Source organism: Poeciliopsis prolifica, unplaced genomic scaffold (assembly GCF_027474105.1).
Source record: "Poeciliopsis prolifica strain line A6 unplaced genomic scaffold, Auburn_PproV2 SCAFFOLD016, whole genome shotgun sequence".
Lineage (NCBI taxonomy): Eukaryota > Metazoa > Chordata > Actinopteri > Cyprinodontiformes > Poeciliidae > Poeciliopsis > Poeciliopsis prolifica.
Genome location: NW_026562391.1, coordinates 8,617,388 through 8,636,913, shown reverse-complemented (window position 1 = coordinate 8,636,913; position 19,526 = coordinate 8,617,388). Strand labels below are relative to the sequence as shown.

Genomic DNA, 19,526 nt, shown 5'->3' with positions numbered 1-19,526 from the left:
ATCAGTTTTATGGGGATTTTAATATTTCTTTCTGTTTGTCAGTGCAGTCACTGTGAAAGTGTAACATATATATATATATATATATATATATATATAATATATATATATATATATATATATATATATATATATATATATATATATATATATATATATATATATATATATTTTTTTTTTTTTTCCTTTATTATATTGACAAAGTAATCTAATTGGCATTAAAATATGATGAGAAAATGTATCGATTTATTTGAATAAATCGTTTCTCCATGTTGGAATTTCCTTGTTTTTTTGTTTTTTTTTAAACAACTGTCTGCTCTTTCGTTGTATTTTCTCGGCTCCTGGTGTAAACAGAAACGGTGGTAGGTGGAACCGAAGCCCGGTCCTTGAGGAGGTTCCCCCCCCCCAACGATCGTTACTCTACTCCGGGTTTTCGGGGTGCCCATCAGCGCGGCTTCTCGCAGCCGCTCGCTGGTTTTCACTCAACTCTATCACTCTGCTGGCATGGTGAAGAAGCGGACCTGATTTGATGGTGGCAGCCTGGAGCCACTGACTGGAGACTTCCGCCCCTGGTTCTCATATCCGCGTTTTGCGCCGTCTGTTAAACTCTGGTTGCCTCGCAAGCGGACTACCGAGGGCGCTTGTGCTCTTTTACTAACTCGGCACCGTATTATTCACCGGGACTTCTCTCGAACCAGGAACATATGAGATGCAAGTTCACTGGGAAACTCCGGAGCCTGTTCGGTTTAGACAGCAAAACTTTTTCTCCAAGGACGACAGTGTAGAGCAGCGACAGGACCGCTGCTGCTGCCGCCGCCGCCGCGGCTGCTCTGCGGGACGGTCTGTGTCCATATGACCAGAGACTAACCTTTATACTGTGGCTTTGTCGCTTTTACCCCCGGAGTTGGTGTTATTGTTTTTGTTAGCAGCGGCGTGGCAGCCGCTGTGTTGCCTAATGCAGTTATGAGCTCGTTTTACGTTTCGCCGAGGCTGAGTGGTATTCGTGTTTGTTCAGAGCCGGAGACTCGGTCGGTCGCGACTCCTCCGTGGCTCGCAGCCCTTTAAACCCCCGCGGTGTTTCGGCCGCGTCGGCGGCTGCTTTTGTCGCTCGCGCCCTCCGGGAGACGCGCGCGGAGCGGGGAGGACACAGAGAGGTGGAGGTGGCCGGAGGACTCAAAGAGGAGGGAGCGGAGGAGAGAGCCTGACTGGGAGAAAAGTTCCTCCAAAATAGCAGCCCCTCGGCGCGGTGATGGGGGACTTCGCCTCCCCCGCTGTCGGACCCAACGGCAGTATCTGCATCAACAACAGCATGAACCCGGCCAGCGGCAGCGTGGTGCCCGCCGGAGCGGTGGGCATACCTAAGCACAGCACGGTGGTGGAGCGGCTGAGGCAGCGGATAGAGGGCTGCCGGAGACACCACACCATCTGCGAGAACAGGTACCAGCAAGCGCACTCCGAGCAGCTGGAGCTGGAGCGCAGGGACACCGTCAGCCTCTACCAGCGGACCCTGGAGCAGAGGGCCAAGAAGTCGGTCGGTGGTGGCGGCAGTAAGCAGCCCCAAATCAAGCAGCAGCAGCAGCAGCAGCAGCAGCAGGACCCGGACTCTGCGTCCTCCACGGAGCAGAGGAACAACACGCTCATAGCGGTAAGGACTTTCAGCGTGCAGTCAGTGCAGCGCTGTGAAATAATGCACACGCTGTTTCATTTACTCTGCGTCGCTTTGCCTTTTTAGAATCCCCATTAACAGTCTGCATTCTTTCTCATGAGCGTAAACTTGTTGACATGCTCACACTGAGCGGCGAGGATTGCTCCTCAAGCGCACAGTTTACTTTTTAAAACAGAAACTGCATCAGTTCACGCAGCAGCAGCAGCTCCTTCTCGCTGGGGGATGACAGCTGATCAGTGGAAAGGCAGCCTGAAAGTTTTGGAAAGCGGTTCAGATTTTTCTTTCTTTCTTTTACAGTTCAGAAACTTGTTAACAGCGTTTGGAGGAGGGGGTTGACAATTTGCATGAGAAGAGAACTTCTCCTTTTCTGGTTGTTTGTTACGGGGTGGAAGTTGTTCTGCAAGACAGGCCAGCTGCAGGAGGGTTGCAACATTGTTTCCTTGCTCTGAAGCAGCAGCAGTAGTTGACTCCAGCCAGCACTCTCTAACCTTTGTAACATTCTCTCAGAAATCAACAGTTTCCACAGAGTTGCGAGCATTCAATTGCAGCCACCTGTTTGCATCCGAGCTCTGTCTCTGGCTCTTTTCTTTCAGAATATATACGATCTTTAGTGAAACATAGGTTTTTTTGTTGTTGTTGTCTTTTTTGGTACTGGAAAAAACTTTATATCATTTCATAACATTAGGTTTCTGTGTGTAGGAAATAAACGCAGCAGATCCAGTACATTCACGGTGCTACAGTAGTTTCCTGATGGTAGGGGGCAGTGGTAACATATGGAGGATGGCTCTCTGTTTACTGTTGATCAGATCTTTAAGTGATCAGATTTTATTGCCGTGTGTTTGATGGCAGCAGGTTGCATGGGATACGCACACTGTGCAGCACATTCCCGGTTCACACCAACATCCCCCCGTGGGCAAGCTCCAGTTTCCTTTTAGAAAAAAAACACCAAAGGATACACGTTGAGAATGTCAACATTGTCATCCCTTTTGTTGCTGCGATGAGCCCAGTTCCTCCCCTTTTGAAATGCTAAATCAGAGCGTCTTTAATTTTCTGCGCCTGCCTCGGTCGGGTTTTTTAAGAACTGAGTAGGCAAGACCAGCCTCGGCTTGAGAGCACGGCTGTGATTTTTCTCTTTTTTCTTTTCCCTTCTAATAGTGCAGGATCTCCCAGCGGCCCTTGTGGACATTATACCGATCCGCCCATTAGATGGCCGGCAACAAATGCTCAGAGAATGGAGGGATTACTGCTTAAAGACACAGCGCCGTCCGTTTTGCTCTGTCCCTTCTCTGCTCCTTTCCCAGTCTCTGATGGCGACAGCTTGTATGCAAACACAACAGTCAATAGCGGAGACACACAGTGCTGCCTGTTAGTACCTCCTTTTTTCTTTTTCTTTTTTTTTTAATGCTACATTGTGAGTTCTTGGCAGTGTGTGGGTTGTAAGGGGGGGTGAAACGGAGGGAGATGTCTGCAATCCCTCTTCCAGGTTTCCCTCTGAAGAACAGAGCTGCAGCTAGATGGCTGTATGTAGTCACTTCAGAGGCGAGCATTCTAGGAAAGCCAAGTGCGCTGCTGATATCAATACACAGACGTGCATATATAAAAATTCCCCGGAGGCTGGAATCTGGAGGGTCTTTGCTGCAGACAGGTTCTTTTGAAGTGTGCAGCTTGTGAGAAGGCGTGCTTGAATGCAGCTTCACCTGCACCTAATGAGAGCAGCAGCAGGAACCATCCAACTGCAGTTGGAGATGTAAAGTTCACAGCGTGAGACTAAAATTACATAAATCCGCTCTTAGACTGTGAAATGCAAATAGTTTACATTTGCCGGCTGCATCTGTAGGATTGTTGCAGCTTGTGATCGCATGAAAATTAGTGTTAAGAACTTGTACAGGCAAAATCCTCAAACAGTTTCTTCAACTTCTTGTTTCGCTATGTGCATCCCAATACAATGTGCCATGGTCTAATGGTTCTCAGACACACCCACGGAAGGGCAAGCCTGTAATCATAGAAAGTGTGTGTGTTTGAGTTTTATAGACTGAGAATTAGTGAGGCTGGAGAAGACATATGGGAACCCTGCGTCTATTCCGCCTCCCTTTTTGAGCAATGTAGGAACAAGCTCAGTCTATAGGTTCGAGGGACCTGGAAGGGAATATTCAAGGATGCTCTCGTCTCAGCTGTTGAGCTCAGATGCAGCCGCTTTCTGGATATGTGCATCACTATAGCCTGATTATAAGTGGTGGAAGGATTTCACAATTTAAAGGATTAAAAGAAAACAAGTGATTGGGTGAATTAACCCCCAAATAGGTCAAAGTTATATACAGGTTTAAATAAGTGCTCACACATCCTCAAGAGGTTGGACCATACTTTTTATCACTTTGTGGGAAAATGAGCTTCCTGCAGAATCTGTACAGCTAATTTAAATAGGATTTTCTGGCTTTTATGCACAGTCCACAATGTTGACGTTGGAAACTTGTCTTTATCCTGTTTTATCCATTACAAAACTCCATGTCCTCTTCCTTGTCCTTCAGTGACCTAGCTGTGTGCATCTTTCAACCATCTAGCTGCAAATTTGAGGTGATGTGAATGAAACTGATCTTCACAGATCCATCCACTTTGAGCAGGGACAATCATATCACTGGCATCGAAACAAACTCTCAGCATCCTCCTATCATCACCATGCTTGACTGTTGGTACAATGTTCTTTGATTTGACTCGACTCATCCTGACCCCTTCAGACGTCGTAATCAGATAGCTCTGTGTACCGTTTGACCATAAAACCTTTTGCAAACTGAGGTGTTTGGCTTGTCCACGTGGGCAGCTAAAAATATTAGTTGAACTTGAAGGTGTCGATTGTGGAGCAGGATGTTCTTACTTGCTTGTCACCCTCTTTGTCCACAGCGACGTACAATTCCCTTTACGGGGCTTTGATGGTCTCCGAGTTGTTCTTGAATATTTGAACTATTTTCCCTTCCTCTGAAAACATCAGTTTGAGTCAGATGGTTGAAACTCAAACACAGTTTGGTGTTACAGCACAGTGACCACAACCATTACCTTTGAACTGGTTTCACATTGGAGGAAGTAGGTTGGCATTTACATTTGAATGACGCTAACGTCCACTATGCAGTATGTGTGAAACTTGAGTCCGTAGCAGGACACCAACCAATTTACACGACCAGTTTATGTTTAATTATCTAATCCCAATCATGCAAGAAATTTGTAGTTTTGTAATGGATAAATACATATATAAATATATGTATGCAAAATTTTGACCCCTGTTAAACTTATCGCTTTAAAAAAGTTAAATCTGTATGTGAAAGCATAATTCCACCCTGAAATAAGAATCTAAACCATTGTCTTTAAACTTTAAACGGCGTGCTGTTATTGGAGAGGAAAGTTTTCTGAAACATGCTGCATCAAGAAAAGTTCAAGAAGCAGTTCTAATTTTTATCATATTTCCGATATACATCAACAAAACAAAGCAGCTAGTATTTACCGTGTTAGTCGAGGCAAAATAGCTTGTCTGATGGAAATTGTGTCATCTGGCTTTGGCGTATGCACGTCTGATACACGCTGTAAAGCTATCGAGAATGAACAGCCTGATTGCTGATCGTTTAGATGTGCCTCTTTCGACCAGCGGAGAGCTTTCTGGTGAATATGTTTTATTTTGTTGTAATCTTTTGTGAGCACGCTCTGGCTCCTTTAGCGCTCCGTCAGATGGCCACTAACTCTGCAGGAGGTTCTGCTGCAGGGTTCCTCCAGTTAATACATTTTCCACACCCAGTAGAAGTTAGTGCTGCAAATCAATGACTTGGTGCGATCTGCTCGGTTTTCTTATAGATAACTTTTAAATCAATTAGACTCATAAACTGAACTCAACAGCACTGTTCGATAATTATGATCAATTGGAAAATACTTGATTTGGATTCTGTCTTTATTACTGGACCGAAATTATTTTTTTAAGGTTCCTTGACATTCGTGTTGTGAATTGACGGTATATGAATAACCTGAATTGAATTGAATAAAAATAGCTCAGTCTAAAGCCCATCATATATATTAAGACTGTCCTTACAAAAGATGGTAGTTTGTATTGGTTCTTAAATAATAAGTGGGAGATAAGAGGTGTTGCTACCCATTTTTACACATTTTTTTTTTAATAGTTTCACCACTATCAGCTAGATAACGTTTTGCTTGATCTCCTCTGAGTGGGTGACTCATCCAGTTGAGGTTTGAATAATTATTTGTCAGATTTATCAGGATGATGCCTGTGTGATGGCCTGAATTTATGTTTTTCTGTGCGTTAATCTTCCCAGGACGACGTTTGACAACCCACAGACAGCAGGTGTGAACTTGTTAATTACATGTGTCGTGGAGAGCGAATTGGTGACGAGAATCCAGCGCTGCTGGTAGAAGGATTAGTTTTGAATTTTTTATTTATTTATATTTTATCTTAATGAGACCTAAAAGTGAAATCATTCTATAGCCTTTTTTTTAATCATACGATTCCATTTGAAAATTTTGCATCTGAAAAGATGCATTTAAAAAAATTTTTTAAATCAGATACTTGCACACACATAAACTTTTTATGTTTTAGGTGGGTGAAGATTTCAAAAATAATTTCCATTTACTATCAAAATGATGAGATCAAGAATATTAGATGGAATTGTAGACAGTTTTTTCTTCACTTTCCCTATTTAGCATTTAGTAGCATTGCACTTTGAAGCCATACTATATAGGTCTAGAAATTTGCGTGTATTTTTAAAAATTATTTGTTGAGTGTATCTTCAAACTGTTTCAAATTAACATATCTAAAACATATGCACATTTTCTTCCTGATGTCTTCCCTGATTACTTTTGATTTTGTCTCACAATGTCAATTAAGGAAATGATCTTTGCCTTTAAATATATTTCCAAAAGGGACCCTGTTTAACTCAAATACTGGAAGTAACTTGTCTTTGTCATATTTTCTATAACTTTAGAGAAAATTGAAAAGATTTCAGTTTTTGTTGTTTTGTTATTTAACAAATGCAAAATATTTTTTTGAATTATTTCATATTTGTCAGATTTAGCGTGCTTAAATTTACAGAGGATGAAAAAGTTGTCCTTGCAGTTAAAGAGCGTATGTAAATATCTGGTCTCAACGTTGTCTGATGCTTCAACAGGAAGGGAATGCCCATTTTCAGAAACTGAAACAACAACAATAATAAAACTGACAATATCTGTTGCCAGGTCGAACTTGTGACCTTTCAGTTACAGGCACGTGTCTCCAAACCCACGACCCACCATGTCGCTTCCAAACAGTGCCGTAAGCTACCATTTCTTATTATTTGACAAAACATCCAGTTAGATCTGATTATCTAATCTTCAAGACGTTTACAGCTGTGAGGACGGCATGCACAGCGAGGGGCTCGTTAGTTCCACTGAAACATGCAAGCCCAGGACGGTCTGTCTTCTGCTCTGTTCGTTCTCTGGCATCCACCTCACGGAGGAATGTCTCTCTCACACACACGCACAAACACGTGCACACACACACGCACGCATGCACGAAGGCACTGTTGTCCCACTCAACTCTTGGCAGAGGCCATATGTGGGTGGCTGAGTGTTCATGAAACCAAGGCCTTCCCTCTTCCCTCCCTTCCTCTGTTCAACGCTTCTCCGGTTTCAGCGTTAGCGTGGCGCTAATGTGGCGTGAATGGTCTTCTTGCTCGCTATGGCATTGTTAAAGTCAGCTGGGACTGTTGCTCACTTGCTATATTTAAACCCCTTAGCTGGGGTGAAGCTGACACTCATCAACACGCATAAACACACACAACGTGTGACGTCGATGCACTCGCGTGACATCAAAAGCGTGCTGTTTTTAACTCGTCACATGCCTGTTTGGCACTCTTTGTCTTGCATCGACGGTGCCTTTCGGACCTTTGCGCATGACATTCAGGCTTCTGCTTCTCTTTTTCTTCCAGTCACCCTCACTTCTCCTTGCACACAACCACACACAAGCTTTGAATGTTTTTGATTTGGGGCAGCTGCAACCACATTCCCTTCCTCCCACGCTTGTTCACATGTTCAACAGGAACATGCACACTTTCAGAGAAGACCCTTGAATGAGAGGGTGAGAAGTTTCCTCATTTGAGTGAGTGAATAACTGAGCTCCTGAATCTGACAGATATGTGGTGAATTGCAAAAAAAGTATTCATATGTTTAAAAGTGCTCACATTGTATCATGCTACAGCCACAAATGTCCATGTACCTTCTTTGAAAATGATGTGACACAGCACAAAATAATGCATAGCTGTAAAGTGGAAGGATCTTCAAAATAATCACAACTCATCATCACAACTTTTACTAGTTTCTCATATATAGAAACTGAAAGCTTCACTTGCTATTTGAGATAGAGCTGTTTTGCAACACCCAGATGGGAGGGAGAGCATGCATAAAAAACAATTTTCAAGTCTTGTCACAAATTCTCAGTTAACTGTAGATCTGGATTTGGAATAGGCCACTTGAATTGTAGCTCTTTTTTAGGTTGTTGCATTGCGTGAAGTCAAATGGCTTCTCCGGTTTTAGCCTCCATGACCAATAACGAATTTCAGCATGAATGCTGACTGCTTTTCCTTTCAGTTCACTACAATGTGCTGCCTGGGGTTGTTCTATCATGTAAAAGCTCAATAAAATGAATAAAAATTTGGAACTTAGCAAATATAAAACTTTGGTAGGAATAGTGTTGCTAGTATGCTGGCTGTGTGTTTTCTGCAAGTTCAGGTCTGTGGGACAGTTGGTAGCACTGTTGCTTTGCAGCAAGAAGGTTCTGTGTTTGAATCCTGGCATGGGGTCTTTCTCCAAGGAGTTGCATGTTCTCCCAGTGTGTGCATTGGTTTTTCTCCAGGTACTTCAGCTTCCTCGGACCTGGCACAGATAAGCAGGTAATGGATGGGTTGAAATTCTCAGTTCGTCTGTATTTATTTCTTAAATATGCTACAGTTTTTTTCCCCTTGCTTTGTTAATAAGAAACTGAAAGCGGCTGCAAAAATCTGCCTGTTAATTTTTAGCTTGGTCTTTTGTCCACAAACATCAGCACGCAGCAAAGTTTGTAATCTTCAGGTACAAAACGTTTTTTAGCTAAAAACACTTCCTGAAGTGACTTCTTTGAGTGTTAAAAGTGGTCATGTGATCTTTCTGGTTGTATCAAACAAGGGAGTGAAGAGACTGTCTCTGTGTGTGTGGGCACGTGTGCATGAGTGGCTTAATGACGCAAAACAAAACCAGGCTTCAAAGTTGACTGTTGGCAGAAACCTGTGCTGGAGATTGCAATGGGAAGCTTTGCCATCAGGTGGAGGAAATGGTAATTTATAACAGAGAAATCCATATCTATGCTTCTGTGAGGGAGAATTGAGAAAGACCAATTAACCTGACTGTGGGAGGAAGCCAGAGTACCCAGAGAGAACCCTTACATGCGCAGGGAGAACATGCAAACTCTGTGCAGAAAAAGCCCCGGCCAGGAATCGAACCCAGGACCTTCTTGCTGCAAGGCAACAACGCTACCAACTGCACCACTGTACACTCATTCAAAACCAAATTTCAGACTTTAGAAAGTTGAACCCCAGGAAATGACATTAATGGCATTGCACATAAATGAGCAATTAAAGTGAAGTTTCTGCCTTCATCCAAAAACCTTTCCTCAAACTGCATAAATTAGGCCTCTAAAGGACATCAAATAAATAAACAACTGAACCGTTATGAGTAGCAGTCATACTGTATTTACACTGTTTGCTTGCCACTCCTACTATGACACTGGAAACCTTAAAATCTGCTCTTCAGAATAAGGTGTGTCTTTACCTTCCCAAGTGTATCCATTACTGTTCATTCCATGCATTAGTTTGGTTTGGAGTGTTTAGATTCCTGCCCACATTAATTTAATTATTTTTGGGAGACAGATTTGTTTTCTGAGTTCATCTTCCATTGACTTAGCGTTTTAGGAGCCAGTTTAAAACCTATGACAGGGGCCACCTTTGTTCTCATCTACTTTGCATTCTTTAAAACCACAGTGACAGTAAAGTCATTTTTTTCTGTTTTCTTACTGTGGCTGGCTCGTTTGGTCCCAACTTTTCTGTTATACAAATGTTGGATAGTGAAGTGAATGACTGGGAGAAGAAGGGGAGCTAGAATGTTTCTCTCCTGACCTGTTGGTGTGACATACCATTTTTTTTGTTTTCAGATGTCTTAAAAATGGATTACAATATCCTTAGCATTGCTTATTTAAGTATTTTTTTTATGTTTGCATTGAGACTTTATAGTTAGTCAGAAATTAACCTTTCAATCTTTCAGTAGCACTTAATTATCAAATGATATTTTCAAATTTCCTGTCAACTGTAAACATCTCTTAACTCAAAAACATGGCGCTGTGCTGGATGAATGGCTGCCGAGCGTCCCAACCATCAGGCTTAGCAAGTTTTCTGAGGGAAAATCTTGTATTACATTTTGACCTCTCATGTGGTGCTGGTATAATAAAAGCCTAATTTGAGAAAAATATCACCAAATATTTGATCACCAGTTTCAGGCTTCTTGAAGGCATCTTTTAGATTCATTTTAATTGGTTTGTTTAAACTAATGGGCAATAAAATTAGAAAAAAAAGATCTTAATATGACTGCTTTTATTTCTGGCTTTTTATGTTGCCACATGTCCTCAGCTAACACTGTGATCTTTTTCCAGGTTTGCTGCCTGCTTGATCTTCGCCCCTTCTGTTCCAACCTCCTCTTGACCTTTTGTTTGTCTTAGTCCCAATCCCTTGTTTCCTCTCCATCATTCAGATGAACTTGTTCTTACCTTCCTCCCTCTCTCTGTCTCACCCACCCCCCACATGTCTGTTGATCTCCGGTTCAGCCTCAGCTAGCAGGCTTAGTGCTCTAAAGCTCTCTCAGCACAGGTTGGATGGCAGGGAGAAATCCTGTGCTGAGGTGGACTTGCATATAACAAGGATTGAAACATACATGGGTTAATTTTCCCAGTGTTAATTATGCAGACAGTCATTTTTGTCAAATATTTACATATCTGCATCTGCAGCCGTTTAAACCTGCAACATGTGCCTCTTCCCTCGCTTGCTGGACGACATTTGTTGTTCTTTCTAAGGCTGGCCAGATTCCCCCCTGCACCTTCCCATTGAGCTGCTGTCATGAATTTTTTATGAATGTTTGTGTGAGTGTGTGTATGTGTGTATGGATGGGGCAGGGGGGACGCTGCATCAAAAGCCATTAGTGCAGCAGCTGTGGTAATTGTGCCACAGTGGCTGCAGTGCAGGGGGGGGGAAATACATTAGCTGATAATACTGCAGAGGGCATAAGGAGGAGAAGATGGAGCGAGGACACAGAGGGACAGCAGGACATGAAGAGGGAGGATATTGACTGTCTGGTGGGGCAGTTAGCCACATGGTTGCTCTGATGTGCACCAGGTGACTCCCTGGTTTGGTTTAGTTTTATGGATTTGACTGCATTCATCTCACCATTGTTCCGTGAACGCATGTTTGTTTAGATAGGAAAACCAGTCAAGTAATATATGAGCAGACCAGTCTGAATATAACACCTTAAAGTTGCCAAACTACAGGAAAATGCTAAACGATTTATATCTTTGGATTTTTGAAAATGCAAAAATTCTTTATTATTATTATTTTAGCAGTAGAAATTGTGCTATTGGTAACCCAACATCATTATCAGATTCGAATGAAAGTCGAAAATGTGTATTGGCGAACAGCTTGATGCCAAGGATTATATTTCTGCAAGCAAAGATGCAACAGTTTTATTTTTTTCCCTTTGTGGTTATCTTCAGCAAGATTTTTGTTTGAGTAATCCTGTTGTCTACCTTTTTAATAAAACTACATTTATTGAGTCTAAGTGTAGTTGGACAGTTGTTTTATTGTTTATTTTTATTATATGTTGGTCCAAAAAGGGTGCATCTTCAAGTCTTCAGAAAATGTAACACCATTTAAGCTAAAAGATTTCTGAGAGATGGTTTATCTTCATAGCAAATTCATAGACTTAAAGCTGAGGCATTTAACTTTTATAAAAGAAGAAAAAAAATTCTTGCATCTTTGTTAAAATTAGGATTGTGTTTAAATTATACAAGACAATCTGTGAAAAAATGGCTTTCTCCATATGGTCTTGCTGTTATCTGAAGAAATGCACTGCTCTGTCAGAATCAACCAATTAGAACCAAGAGGAGGGTCTTAGTGCTGTCAATCAAGCTCTTGCTCTCTGATACGTTGCAGCATATTTCTGACAGCAGAGCCTATCATGAGAGAGCATGGCCACTGATGATGGCAGATAGATGGCTGTCAAGTTGCTGGACAGGGTCGACTCAAAAGTAATGGGATTTATCTCCAAAGACTAAAGCATACTTTTAAAGTGCTTTGAGTTTCATCATAGTGAATGTCAGACAAGATGATCAAATTTGCCCAGGCATCAGGAAAAGGGAGGAAAGTAACTCAGCAATCTGGTACAATTTTAAACAAAGTTAAAATGTTTCCACCCAAAAAAGAAAAACAAAACAAAAGCAAAAGCAGCAGAAGTTTTGTTCTGGATCCAGATGAGTCTGGTTTGTTTGGTGGAGCTGAGTCCTCCGTCAGCTGCCTGTCTGCAGATCACTTCCTGGATGGTTCCTAAAATAGCTGCTGCAACGATCAGAACCAAGGAAACATGCCAACTGCACTCTGTAAGACCACATTCGCTTTTTGCTTTCTCTCCCCTCCTGGTCGGGTATTAAATGGATTTTATCACCAGTGATGCCGGCATTTAACACAGTCAGGCATGACTTATAGATCAGTGTTTTGTGTAATGTTGAAAAAGAGAAATTAATTATTCATTAAATACTGGTGAAAGATGGTCATTTTTAGATGTAATCTACAGGAGTTTTATGAGACCCCCTGAACCTGCATCTTATCGTTTCATTATATTTTGAAAATTACTAAAAAGTTACAATATCTAGAAAAAAAATACAGATTTCTAAAACATTAGGATATGGAAAAAAAATATCTACCATTTGTTAAAACTGCAGCATTTTTGCTCATTGAAGAGCAAGATTCTGTTTTACAATTGATCCTGATGTAAACAAAATGATAGACCTCAATCTGTTAGAGTTCAAAAGTTTACATACCCCTAAACGCCAGGTTTTCAAGATGCAAAAATTAGACCCTAATAAATTACTTGGTCATAATGTAGTTCCCTTTATCCCCTCCTCACCCCATCCCTCAAAAAAATAGTCAGAGGGATGAAAATGCCCCTTCCAGATGTTTTTCCAATCTGCCATCTTGTCCACAGCCCACGGGCTTTCAGTCAGATTTAGTTCTCATACATTTGTTCTGGTGGATCTATTCTTTGTGAATTTAGGTGTTGGTTTGACTCAGTTTAATGCTGGCAAATGAAATCCTCTCTTATCCTCACCAACCTGAAGGTTTTAGGTCTAAACTTTGAGCTGTTAATTTTATGCACCTTGTAAAATCAACTAATGAGAAGTAACCCCACAGCATGATGCTTCCACCACAACAGCTGCCATTGTGGTCGTTTGGTGAGATGGGGAGTATTTTATTATTATATTATTATTATTTGTGCCTTTTGGAATTGGGTGTTTTAACATTCACATTTGGCTTCATCAGACTATAACACATCCATCCCTGTGGTTCTAGGAGACTTTAGTCAGGCTTGGATGTTTTCTTTGAAACAAAGATATTCTTTTTTTTCCCAGTCCAGGCGTATGGAGAACCTGTATAACCCTTAATGTTACTATGTGCTCTATTGGCAGCCTCATTGACCAGCTTTAGTTTGGCATCTTTATTAGACTGAGAGAAAAGTTTTTGTCACCCAATTGTTGTTCCACTTCTGGTGAGTGCCCTCTCACTTTGTCATAATGTTTATATTTAATGCTGTGGAAGTATTATGTCTTTTTCTGATAACGTTTTGCGAATATTTTTTTTTTTTGAATCAATATAAACTTTGGCTATTTGCAAAAAGATCCAAACAAAGAACTTTCAGAAAACACCTAGGATAGTTGGAGTTTATTTCTAGTTTATCAAGGTTTACAAAAATGGATGGCAGGTCTAAATTTAAGGTTTAGGTTTCTTAGTTTGGTATAGCTATCGTAACATTTTATTCTATTTTTTTTTCATGTTATTTCTCCTTATTGATTTATTTTGCAGTGGAATTGTTCAGAATATATATTTTTGAAAACAGCTTCTCAGCATGCCAATTCAGCTGATTTGTGCACTTAGACATTTGGGTCTTTTTAATATCAGTTATTTCTTTGAAATGAAAACCTTGAATAGAAAACTGCTTCAATTGTCCTCTCCATTAGTGAAGTTCTCTCAGTTGTGCTGCTTTGTGATTGCAATGTGAAGAATGTAAAAACACGCGACTGGTTTGTTGCTGCGTTCTTTCTGCGAATAGCGAGAATGCTTGGAGTGCAATCGAGATGCTGACGATATTGTGCAGGTTAGTGACAATTAAAAAATTTTAAAAAAGCATTTACTGGAGGTTATTGCTCATTATGAAAGTTTGGAGCAGGTAGAGAACCACCTGGAGGTTTCTCTGACCTGACTTTTCCTTCTTTTCCCTGAACAGTTTGACTTCTTCATCTCCTATCAATACTGATTTCTCTCCCTCCATGCATTTGTTCTGCATCTTCACATCTTCTCTCATCTTTTTTTGCTCCCTCTGTCTGCCTTTCTTTGTTTTTTCCGTCATATCTGCCAGAGATACTGGACTCCACTGAAGAGACAAGACGGACAGATGTTTACCTTCTTTTCTGCTGTCACAAACTGTCTACCTCAGTCTGAAACGCCATTCAGTGGAGCTCAGCTTGGTAAAAATAGCCAGGAAGAACTACAATTCCCTGAAGACCTTTAAAAAAAATTGGGTCAAATGAGGAGTTGGTAGATTAAACTTGAGCTGAAATTGTTGTGAAGTTGAACCTGGTATCTCTGATTTTTAAAATGCTCATTTTCAAGGGAGTTACGATTCTGAAGTATTTTAACATGTCAGCTAAAGAGGCATTAAGTTTTTTAATGGGTCTTTAATGATTCAAGCACAAAAACACTCAGAAAGCCTCTAGAGGATCTGCACTGGCAGCGAACGGAGGTCCCTGGAGGCGCTGAAAAGTCCAAATCTTTGCTATGCACATATGCTAAATATTTTGGATCATTAGCAGTGTGTTTTCCCCACCGCTGCTTTTCCAGCTCATTAGACCCATGTGATAAGATTTAGAAGAGCCTCTGTTTTGTTTCTGGACCAGTTTGCTAAGTTTAAAGAGTGTTAACTTTCTTGTTGCTAAAACAGTCCTGGGTAACAAAATAAGAGAGAGTAGTCACTGTGACGGATACATTGTCACATATTACACGTGTGAGCGATGAAATCACCCACCATCAAGCAGTGGAGACAATCGTACCATGTCATTGTTATAGAAAGCCACGGTTTCATAACTGCTAAAGGTTTTTCTGTCATACTGTTCCCACTGTTACACCTTCGTTTTAGCGACAGAAAGTGTCGGACTGACTAGTGTTTTTTTTCTTTCTCCAGCTGCATGCAGGCTGGGAAATTACAGTTCTGCCCCTGCCCCACATGTTGCTGGGTTGAAATGATTCTGTGCTTGGCAGACCTGGTTGGTCAGAAACTTTTTTTTTTGATTTGCAAACTAAAGGAGCACAGTTTATCATTTGTGTTAAACGTGACGAGCTGCGATACACCCGAGTGTATCCGCTGTTTGCTCCCACAGGTGGCGTCTCGTGACAGACGCGTGTGTGAGCTTTGTCTGTGTGTGCACATCTCATCTTATTTTTTGCTAAACACAGAAACAAAAAGTTAGTCTTCAAAGAAGTTACACTTTTGAGCTGTATTAGGAAAACGCTTCCTCTAAACACCCTTCTTCTGCTACCAGACTTCATCTGACATTCACTGACTTGGGCATGTGAAAGTTTGTCCGACGTTGCTTTCTGAGCACACTTAGCTCTTTGCCTAGGCATGGAGCAAAGATTTCTTTTTACAAATGGAGACTGAAAGTGTCTGGTGAAAAGAGTTCGAAGTTTGTCTACTGTAGCCCTACATTTTGTGGGTTTGCGCTGAGGGTTGGGGAATTTCATTGTACTTTTTAATGTACCATAACGGCAGTTCAGATTAGAACAAATGAAGAATACACGTCGGATGGAATACTAAAGGTTTCAAGATGGCATAAAAATCACCTGTTCAATTAAAAACACTTTCAGCATATATTTCAGTGGTATTCTGTCATTCAGTACACATATTGTAGCTGGGATTTTAACTGGATTAACTGGTCGTTTCGGGGGCAAAAATGTTGGGCCAAGTTATGGACAGCAATGAACAAGCCTTTACAAACTCCCTGGCATGACGCTGATTTATTTACACTCACATCCTGCTGCAATGGACATCTGTACCCCACAGGAAATCATTCCAGCCTGTGGCCACCAAACTGCAGAACTTCACGCTTCCACAGTCATTCTTTCAATTACGCAGCAGTAATAAAGCAGTTATTATGTACACTGGCCATCGGTTTTGAATTTTACTTCTTCTTCCATATAAATAGTCGGACATGATGACAGACGAGAACGAGAGGCTTTAACTGCAGCTTAAACAAATGCCTCCAAAAAAGTTGTGGAGTAAATGACAATATAAAAACAAACTGAATGACAGAAGAGGACTATTGCTGCTAGATGGTGGCCTTTCAGTAGACAGAGAGGATAGGATTTAGAAAACTGTTACTCTAAAATATGATTTGAAGTATGTACCATGGACATTTTGCATGTGTCCAAGTCTGAATCGACACTGGACATGTTCTTCTCCCCTGTGTGCCTTACAGGAGCTTTCTTGTACATATAAATGACCCATCACGCCCTCTAACATAAAAAGTTTAGAAATATCATCACACGGCTGGTACTGGCATATTACACATTTGGATCATAATAACTTATTAAATTGCAGCATTTCTTTTGGAGGTCTTCCTCCCCTCCAATAGTTTGATGCAGTCCAGTTACATTTTCAGACGGGTCCAGGTCAGTTTGGATAAGTTTCTCTCTCGACCAAAGACAGTCGAGTCAAGAGAGAAAGTTCAAACTGTGCTGGAAGTGAGGCATGAAGACAATGGCCAGGCTAGACTCGCTCTAAAATCCACATGGTTTAATAGCTGCTTGTTTTGGATGTTTGGGTTAATTTATTCTACAAGACAATGAAAACTTTCATATTGACCGCCAAATATTTATGAAGTGCAACATTTCTACTGAGTACTACTTAAGCAATGAAAGTACCACAAGTAATTTGTCTTCCACAGCTTTGAAAACCAGAGGCTCATAGTTTTATTTAGTCTTTTACTGTTACCAAGATTTTGTCATGGTTAAATTGACAATAAAAATAAAAAAATAGTTATTGTCGTCCATTTTTCTTCAGCTTTGCCTTCTGTCTGTCATGATTACTGGTGCTTGTGTAAATTCTCAGTTATCAATCAGTGTGTCTAATCAGTGTGTCTTTATTTATAGAGCACTTTTCATACACTTACTTTTCCCACATACTATAAGTGAGCAATAGAGCAATAGAGACAATGAAACTTGAAATGAAAAAGAGAGAAGAAAAGATGACTTAAACAAGATGGAAATGTGTATTTAGTGGAGATCGTGCTGCCTTGAAGGACTAAAGACACTCAGTGGTGTTGATGATGAGTTGCCAGCATTTGTGGTTGCATTATGATGAAGGTGAAGTAAGGCTTTTACTCCTAAATAATGGTGAGTATTAAAGAAATGATGGCATGTTTCTGAACAAGTAGGTCCTGCACCATGACAAAGCTGAATCTGTTCACTGATCATGTGTGTCAGTTTTTTTTTTTTAAATGCAAAAACTCATAAAGATAAAACTGTGTTCTGACTTTAGTCCCTGTTCAGCATGGCCTGGGCCCGTTATCGCACTTTTCAAAACAAAAATTTAAATGACCCAGCAGAGTAGGAAAGCAGAAGACTGCGATCTGAACCTGTAGCCTCTGCAAAGCTTGCAGCGCCGATTACAGACACCAAGGTCGTGTTTGGGATGTTTGTGACATTTGCGTCTTGACGCACGTGACTCTTGGTTTCACAAAGCTACAAAAAGGGAAACGGCTCTGCTCAGTTTGAAACCTTTATCTTCTCTGGAAAAGGAGCTGCGGATCATGGCACGGAGACGATGCAGCTGCACACACACATTGGCCCTTTCTCTTTCTCTTTGTCTGCCTGCCTCTTCCCTCCACGCCCCTCCCACCCAATGGCAGTTTTTTTGGACGAACCGTTGTCATAGGGACTGTGATGCAGTGAGACCGAACAGGCTGCCTGTCTGCTCGGATACGTCAAGTGTGTGTGAATGAAAAAAAAAAAGGCCCAACAAAAGCATCAGGGCTGAAAGCGGAAACGTTTGGACAATTATGTAATATCCTCTTTTATCCTGGGTGCGCATCTGTTTTAGTAACTAAAGTGAATATGAGGCTACAGAGCACAATATCACTCGTTAAAATGTAGCAGCAGGAATTTAGTCTTTGCTGGTTTTGACAGCAGAATTCAGTTACCCAACTCCGTCAGGCAACGCAGGGGTGAAACGAGGCGCTTTCCTGTGTGCAAAGTTTCCACTGAAAATGTAGGCCGTTTGCCAGGAGCCACCACTGTAAACACGGGTCGGGGGCAGAGAGGAGGAGGAGGAGCGAAGATGAGAGGATGGGAGGAGAAAGAGGAATTGGGTTGGTTTGAACTCCGAGAGGCGGAGAGAGCGAGAGGAGGGGAGGCCGGGTTTAACAAGTGGGAGGTTTCACGAGTCCTTGTGACGCTGCCACTCACCATCCGAGAACCGTGTTATTGGACATCATAAGGGTATCTATAAATAGGACCCTAATCTGCAGAAGGGAGGGCTAAAAATAGAGAGATACAAACAAGCACAGAGAGGTAGCAGTTTGATTTTTTTTTTCTTTTCTTTTCAAGCTGTGAGCAGAGAAGTTTTAAAGAGATCTGAGAACAGAGAGCTCCTCAGCTCTCATGTGCCTCTAGTCTGGCCCTAATGTTGCTTTAAGAAGACAACTAGCTGCCGCTGTAGAAAGCACTGCGTGGATTTTAGAATGTAAACACTGAAAGGAGAACATTTCCTTTGGAAGTTTAGACAATTTTGATTGAGACTAAACCTCTGTCAAATGTTTATGTTCATGTCTTTTAGATGGAAAGTGAGCTTTTTGAATTCAGAGAGACTTCATAGCCTGTTGCTTTACTTTCCACTGAAGTTTAGGATCTTGACCTAGTATTGTCAAAATTCTTAGCCGATTTCTTTTTTTTTTTTTTTTACTTTTGTCCTAATTGAAATTGTCAGATCATCAAATGCAACTTATTACACGGTATACTGTAAGAGAGGAACCATTGTAAATCCATAGCCTAATTGAAAAAAGGCTTTAATTTATTACAACGCTATGACATAAAGTAACTGCCCTGTAAACTAAATAACTGCTTACTGCAGCAACAAGACAAGCTTTTGTGTTAGCACTGACTAGCATTGCTATAGAGAGATTTTTGCTCACTCTTGTTTGCAGACTGGTGCATTCATGCTCAGTATGAGGGATTTCCTGCAAAGTCAGCCCCGTTTACATGGAGTTGGCTTTCAGCAAAACCGTAACATTTGTGTTGTGACTCAGCTGCTTGTTTACATGTCTCCAGTGATCGTGTTTCCTAACACCAGTACTTTTTGAAACTAGGTCTCAGATGGAAATTTTTCAGGAACTCTCCCAGTGGAGATGTGAAGTATTCCGCATCTGCAGGGTGAGGTGGAGATTAAGGGTCAAAACTCGTGTGTTTCAATGACAGGCTAACTGTCGTATAGAGCCCTGACA

General features: G+C 41.3%; 1 protein-coding gene across 1 annotated transcript in view; it reads left to right on the top strand.

The window, feature by feature from the left end:
• Positions 1–416: 416 nt before the first annotated feature.
• Positions 417–19,526, top strand: part of maml3 (mastermind-like transcriptional coactivator 3) — a 107,868-nt gene continuing 88,758 nt past the window's right edge. Inside the window, exon 1 of the mRNA XM_055041252.1 lies at positions 417–1,642. Within this exon, the coding sequence (XP_054897227.1) occupies positions 1,247–1,642 (396 nt within the window). The 5' untranslated portion in view covers positions 417–1,246. The remainder of the gene's footprint in view (positions 1,643–19,526) is intronic.